At 46.5% G+C, this 7,749-nt stretch overlaps 1 protein-coding gene across 1 annotated transcript; it reads left to right on the top strand.

Moving 5' to 3' along the window:
* Positions 1-5,059: 5,059 nt before the first annotated feature.
* On the top strand, positions 5,060-6,566 carry LOC138775276 (thioredoxin domain-containing protein 2-like). Its single transcript, XM_069955882.1, has one exon. The coding sequence runs from the start codon at positions 5,066-5,068 to the stop codon at positions 6,392-6,394; it is 1,329 nt and encodes a 442-aa protein (XP_069811983.1). The 5' UTR covers positions 5,060-5,065; the 3' UTR covers positions 6,395-6,566.
* The last annotated feature ends 1,183 nt before the right edge of the window (positions 6,567-7,749 follow it).

Below are 7,749 nucleotides of genomic sequence, written 5' to 3' on the forward strand. Positions count from 1 at the left end.
ATATATAATTATATACAGAAGATACCCAGGTTATACCAGCTGTACATATATAATTATATACAATAGATATCCAGGTTATACCAGCTGTACATATATCATTATATACAGTATATACCCAGGTTATACCAGCTGTACATATATAATTATATACAGTAGATCCCCAGGTTATACCAGCTGTACATACATCCTTATATACAGGAGATACCCAGGTTATACGAGCTGTACATATATAATTATATAGAAGAGATACCCAGGTTATACCAGCTGTACATACATCCTTATATACAGGAGATCCCCAGGTTATACCAGCTGTACATGTATACAGTGAGTATTCCCCGGGTGGGGAGCGTATTTCTGCAGCCCCTCTGTATACAGTGGTGCACATGCTCTGGGTATAATACAATGCCATCAGTATTACTAGGTCTGGTATAGCGGCCGGTATTCCTGGGTCACACCCCAGCGCCAGGCCAGGCAGGCAGAGGGCTGATCACTGGCACTGCTGCTGCTGACTCACTGCTGAGGAATCTGGCATCTCATGACTCACACCCTGGGTGGGGACACAAATATATACCCCCCCCCCCCAGTCACTGGAAACCACATAGATGTCATAACTTCTAATGTACTCGTCTCGGAGAGATAGATAGATAGATAGATAGATAGATAGATAGATAGATAGATAGATAGATAGATAGATAGATAGATAGATAGGAGATAGATAGGAGATAGATAGATAGATAGATAGATAGATAGATAGATAGATAGATAGGAGATAGATAGGAGATAGATAGGAGATAGATAGATAGATAGATAGATAGATAGATAGATAGATAGGAGATAGATAGATAGATAGATAGATAGATAGATAGATAGATAGATAGATAGATAGGAGATAGATAGATAGATAGATAGGAGATAGATAGATAGATAGGAGATAGATAGATAGATAGATAGAAGATAGATAGATAGATAGATAGATAGATAGATAGATAGATAGATAGATAGATAGATAGGAGATAGATAGATAGATAGATAGGAGATAGATAGATTGATAGATAGATAGAATAGAATAGATTTATCATTATCCTTGTGTATAGATGGACACATCACACATATAATATACACCATATATATATCCTAAGTGGGGCACCTATGCAGAGACCTGGGTAAATCCTGAGGATGGGGGAGGGGTAGTGAGGTGGCTCCTGGGTAAGCCAGCTCTGTGCCCCCATGTACTGTAGTGTATGAGGATAGATAGTGAGTTTCCATGTGATGCCAGAGCTGGGTGCCCAGCTGGAGAGCTTTGTATTCTCAGGCTCTGGCGGTGCCTCCCCCTCCCGCAGCGCTGGCACTCCCTGTACTCATAGTCTCCTGACGTCTGTGTTTCCTATTTCTGATGAATAGTTCCAGCCGATCACACCAGCCAAGAGAAACAAGCGGGAAAATCTGAGGTTTCCTTGCTTTCGCAACGTGTCAGAAATAGAGATCACAGCTCATTGAGCCACGCCCACAGTGTGCTACTCCACACTACTGTCCTGTCTGGACACACCCACTGTCATGTGACCACACCCACATGTGGGGAGACATTCAAAAGTGGACAAACTAGGACAATTCTCCATCTGATCATCCCCATGGACTCTTCGGGCCCAGTATGAAGGCAGAACAATGGGGGAGAGTTATCACACATGGTGTAAAGTGAAACAGGCCCAGTTGCCCCTAGCAACCAATCAGATTCCACCTTTCATTCCTCACAGACTCTTTGGAAAATGAAAGGTGGAATCTGATTGGTTGCTAGGGGCAACTGAGCCAGTTTCACTTTACAGCATGTTTGATAAATCTCCCCCAATATGTCTACTTGTCAGGATTGGCGGCCATATCTGTGATGGGAGGAAGGCCCATTATAAAGTATGACAAAGGGCGTGAACACTGCTTACATACAGAGGCCCTCTGACGGCCTCATACGCTCAGCAACGTATGAAGCACAAGACACCACAATCGGCAATTATAAGCTGCATGGGTCGTGCCGAAACACGTTTCCACTCATCCGCGGCTGATGTCATCCTCCTGGCACCCAGCTCTCATCTGCATGAAGAGGAACAGGATTAATAAGGTGCAAAGACAATGGTATCAGATGCTTCTAATGCGTCAGAAAAGCTGCTGCATCACCATGACTCTTCTGCTGCTAGATGTGGGCAACGGCAAACAGCAAACTATAATAATAATAATAATAATAATAATAATAATAATGACAATAATAATAATACAGTGTTTCCTGAAAATAAGACTGTGTCTTATATTATTTTTTGTGCTAGGTCTTATTTTCAGAGGATGTCTTATTTTTCCATGAAGAAGAATTCACAGCGTATGGTATGGCAGCTTCCAGCCACCAGGGGGAGCTCACTGCAGCAAACTCAAACAGCACAGCAGGGACAGAGTGCTCGGTATGGTGGCTTTCGGCCACCAATGGGAGATCACCACAGCACACTCATACAGCACAACAGAGACAGAGAGTACGGTATGGTGGCTTCCGGCCACCAGGGGGAGCTCACTACAGCACACTTGTACAGCACAGCAGGGACAGCGTATGGTATGTCGGCATGGGACAGGATAACAGTAGACTGTGTGCAGCTCTACATCTGGCAGTAGGGGACAATAGGAATGGCAGCAGGCCTCTTGATGCCTTGGCTGCACATTTACAAGTGACGCCTGCGGAAGGGAACATCAGAGTTGGCGGCAAGTGACGGTCTCCATGTCCTGCATGCAGCTGCTCTGCAACAGACAGTGAAGGCAGGCTACAAAGAATGCCAGCTGCATGTCCTGGTGTTCTGTTCGGTGGGCATGCTTCCAAATAAACACTTTGTAATAAAAAATAATAGTAGTAATAATAAAAATAGCAATAATAATGCAAATAATATTAGTAATAATAAGAATAATAGCAATAATAATGCAAATAATATTAGTAATAATAAGAATAATAGAAATAATAATGCTAATAATAATAAAAGGAATAGCAATAATAATAATAATTATTATTTGAATGATTATACTCTTTGAATTACTGATGTTGACCCCCCCCCCCCCCACACACACACACACACACTACACTGTGGTAGTAAATAGCTCTTTACTACCACCCCTGGTGAACTAGGGAACTAGTCACTAGAAACTAGTGATGCAGGGAACATTGGTCACATGACATTCCCCCAAATCAGCTTATGTTAAAAGAGTGCTCTGAGAGTTAGAACCAATCACTGTAACCTGCAATTCTGTCCTGTTAGGTGATGTGACATGAAAAGTTGAGGCCGAGTTTAGTCTCCATGTTTCTAGCTAAAGCCTGCTGTTATGTCTAACCTGCGCCAGCTTTGGGTCGGTTGCGGTGATGGTGGCACTGTGTGGTGCTCCAGAAGGTCCAAAACTGTCTCCAGTCCACACTGAGAAGGCGATCAGGTCTAATATCCTGTTCCTGCACCAAGTAGAAGAACTGTCAAGTCAAAGGAGTGAAATAGCTGAGCAAGGACTCTTCTGCTATCACTACCTTCTTTGTGGGCTTCAGGCCAGAGGTAGTTCTGTGTGACTTACAAATCATGATCACAGCAAGTAAGAAAGCCTCAACTGTGACATGTCATACCTGTCACCATGTCACAAGTCTTCTCAGGTATATGCACTACAGTCAGCAGGGGCAAGATACAGACATATGTGCCATGTAGGTTACACAGCAACTCCAGCCAGAGGCCCACAGAGTGTAGACTGCAGAAGAGTCCTTGCTCAGCTACTTCCCTCTTTTGACTAGATGATTCTCCCTCTTAGGGCAGGAACAGGTTGTAGGATGATTGTCCCCCCAGCTTTGACCGGTATAAAACCGCCTAAAAACACGCGAACGATAATCGTCCCGTGGAATAGGGCCCTAAGAAAAAGATAGACAAATCCCTCAAAATACTCTTCTAGCTGAGCCCTGAGGGGAAGGAAGGTCATGTGACCAATGTCTCCTGCCTTCTTTCTAGGTCTAGCTCACCAGTGGTGGCAGTAAAGAGGAATGGATTAACCCTTGCACACCCCGAATACCACAATGTATGCTGAAAGACTGTGTAACAGACAAAATGACAAGTTATATGTTAGACTGACAAAACCCCAATACAGACATTTGGAGAGTTTCCTCAGCCACAGCAGCTAGTACACAAATATCAGGACCAGGGTGTAGCTAGGAAATAGTTGTGTAGAATACATTATTTGGGTACCTGTTTTATTTTTACCTGCAGCTTCCAGACTGTAACCCCAATGGTGTCAGATAACCCCTGATGAAGCCCACCATAAGGGGGAAACATGTTGGGAATAATTACCAATTAGGAAATATAGGGCTAAACAAACTTTTATTCCCTGTTGTATATAGTGTGTATTAGGGGAAAAGATCCCCTAGTGGTCACGTGGAAGACTTAATTATTAGATAATATAATCAATTTAATAGAACTAATAGTGTACAATTAATAGAAGACTGGTAGTTCTGCCCAGAAAGCTAAGCCTGCATGAAGCACATAGAAAGTCCTAACCAGGCACTGCAAGTCCCAGCAGATCCCCCATCCGCCCCATTCTGCCGGTGGCCCCAGACTGACCCTGCGCGCCGCCCGTCTGTCTACAATTCGGAAGTGGAACGGAAAACAACAGTAACTTAGTATCCACATAATCACAGAGCTCTGCTGCCATCTCGTGGCCACATCGCGGTACTGCAGTTCAGCCGGACTTGATTCGCAGTTGTGCCATCATCAGGTAAGGTACGGTGCCACCAGCTCTGCCCACACTGGTACTATGTTCTGTATAATGCTATGGGATCCCCAGAGGTGGCAGCAATAGTTTCTAGTGTATTGAGGGAATGAGGAAAAACCTCAATCACTTTGTTCTCATAAGGTGACTGAGAGCTGGCAGCTGTAGGGTTAACAGTCCCTCAGGTCCCTCCTGGTCGGGGAGGGTGGTGGGGTGTGGGGGGGGGGGGGGGGGGGGGTGAGGAGGGGGCAGGAGCTCAGGGTGTACTTATAAGACATCTGATGTCCCCCTACTACAGACACCAGTGCACAGCATGGCATTCAACATGTGGAGAGACTACCTGGGCCTCAATGCCATCGCCAGAGGAGCCAGGGAAGCCAACCAGGTGGCAGAAGATGCCAGCAGCCAAGAGGAGACACCAGATCCTGGCACTGTGCCACCAAGCCAGCAAGATACTGTGCCACCAAGCCAGCAAGATCCTGTGCCACCAAGCCAGCAAGATCCTGTGCCACCCAGCCAGCAAGATATTATGCCACCAAGCCAGCAAGAACCTGTGCCACTAAGCCAAGACACTGTGCCACTCACCCAGCAAGACACTGTGTCACCCAGCCAGCAAAATATTGTGCCACCAAGCCAGCAAGATACTGTGCCACCCAGCAAGCACGATATTGTGCCACCGAGCCAGCAAGACACTGTGTCACCCAGCCAGCAAGATATGCCACCAAGCCAGCAAGATACTGTGCCACCAAGCCAGCAAGATACTGTGCCACCCAGCCAGCAAGATATGCCACCAAGCCAGCAAGATACTGTGCCACCAAGCCAGCAGGATACTGTGCCACCCAGCCAGCAAGATATGCCACCAAGCCAGCAAGATACTGTGCCACCCAGCCAGCAATATATGCCACCAAGCCAGCAAGCTGTGTCTCTGAGCCAGCAAGATACTGTGCCACCAAGCCAGCAAGATACTGTGCCACCAAGCCAGCAAGATACTGTGCCACCAAGCCAGCAAGATACTGTGCCACTAAGCCAGCAAGGTACTGTGCCAGCCATCCAGCAAGATATGCCACCAAGCCAGCAAGATATTATGCCACCAAGCCAGAAAGCTGTGCCACCCAGCCAGCAAGATACTGTGCCACAGAGCCAGCAAGCTGTGCCACCCAGCCAGCAAGATACTGTGCCACTCAGCCAGCAAGATACTGTGCCACTCAGCCAGCAAGATACTGTGCCACTCAGCCAGCAAGATATTGTGCCACTGTGCCAGCAAGATAGTGTGCCATCCTGCCAGCAAGATACTTTGCCACCAAGCCAACAACATACTGTGCCACCAAGTCAGCAAGATTCCCAAAGGAAAGTCGAGAAGAGATGCCCTGAGGCTCTGGTGCCCCAACGCTGCCACCGTGACTTCTCACCATGCTCCTTCTGCAAGCACAATGGGGAGGCCCCTGGCATCTACAGTGCCCACAGCTTGAAGGACAATACTGGCAAAGTAGTGTGCCCTATCCTGAGCAGCTACACCTGCCCCCAGTGTGGGGCCACTGGGGAAAGGGCCCATACCCGGAGATTCTGCCCCCTTACCAAGGACACTTACACCTCTGTGTACCATACCACCAGCAAGAACCATGACGGCAAGAAGGGCAAGTAGATGGCACCACATGGCTACCATGCCCTGGGACTCCTCTGTATAGCACTCTACCTCCAGGTGGCAGAAGCAGCCAGGGGTTGGCACCAGGCAGGGAGCTTGACTCTTCTACCTCTCTATACCCATCTACCTCCAGGATCCCAGGAGGTATGGGGTGTGGCATCACTGGGCATCAAGCAGTTCTGAGTTATACTTTGCACTTTATATCGTTGTTGTTGTTGCTATTTATGTTATTAGTAGCTGTATCCATGTTCTTGTGTGTGGAGATGTAAGGTTGGCACTATGTGGGGGGCAGTGCCCGCTCCTTGTACTGTTATGTGTGAAATAAAGCGTTTCCATTACTGACTCCTCCTGTCTGCTGTGTGGTACATTGTTATACACGTATATAAGAGTAATAATATGTATTATATACAGTAACACCTCAAGAGGCTTTTCAGCAATGCTGTAAAGTGATACAGGCACTGGTGATACCCTGCTATGTGTACTACTATACCGCCATGTAGAGCTGGGCATGGGCTGTGCATCAGGGTCAGTGTTACCATTAACCTGACACATAAACTGTATTGATAATATAATCAGCAGGGGTAGGGAACCTTGGCTCTCCAGCCGTTGCAAAACTACAACTCCCATCATGCCTGGACAGCCAAAGCGTTAGCTTTGGCTGTCCAGGCATGATGGGAGTTGTAGTTTTGCAACGGCTGGAGAGCCAAGGTTCCCTACCCCTAATATAATGTAATAGACCTGAGGGGACTGTTATGATCTAGTTCACATTTAAAGGGGAACTCCACCTCCAAGGAGAGTTCCCCTTTAATGTATTCACTGAACATAACTCGTCTTCCACAGCATCAGTATAAGTGATAGCACGGACTGAGGGTAAAGGGGTATTCCGACATATCTGCCATCACCTCTGGGCATGACAGAACTGCAGTGTTGAAGGGTTTTTCCCCTACATATTCAAGCTCAGGGTTGGTGGGGGGCCCCTTTAAAGGGGTTGTACAGGATTAGAGAAAAAAAACTTGGCTATTGTAAAAAACAGCCCCACCCCTGTCCTCAGGTTGTTTGCGGTATTGCAGCTCAGTTCCATTGATATGAATAGAGCAGAGTTGTAATACCACACACAACCTGAGGACAGATGTGGCGTTGTTTTTCGAATAAATAGTTGTTGTTTTATTTTCTAATCCTGGATAATCCCTTTAATAGTAGTTGGAGTACCCCTTTAATTGACATCACCACAGAACAGAAAGGTAGACAGGACACAGGGCGATATACACAGGATTATCAACATGGTGTAAAGTGAGACTGGCCCAGTTGCCCCTAGCAACCAATCAGATTCCTCCTTCCATTCCTCACAGACTCTT

Source organism: Dendropsophus ebraccatus, unplaced genomic scaffold (genome assembly GCF_027789765.1).
Source record: "Dendropsophus ebraccatus isolate aDenEbr1 unplaced genomic scaffold, aDenEbr1.pat pat_scaffold_1453_ctg1, whole genome shotgun sequence".
In the NCBI taxonomy this organism is placed as follows: domain Eukaryota; kingdom Metazoa; phylum Chordata; class Amphibia; order Anura; family Hylidae; genus Dendropsophus; species Dendropsophus ebraccatus.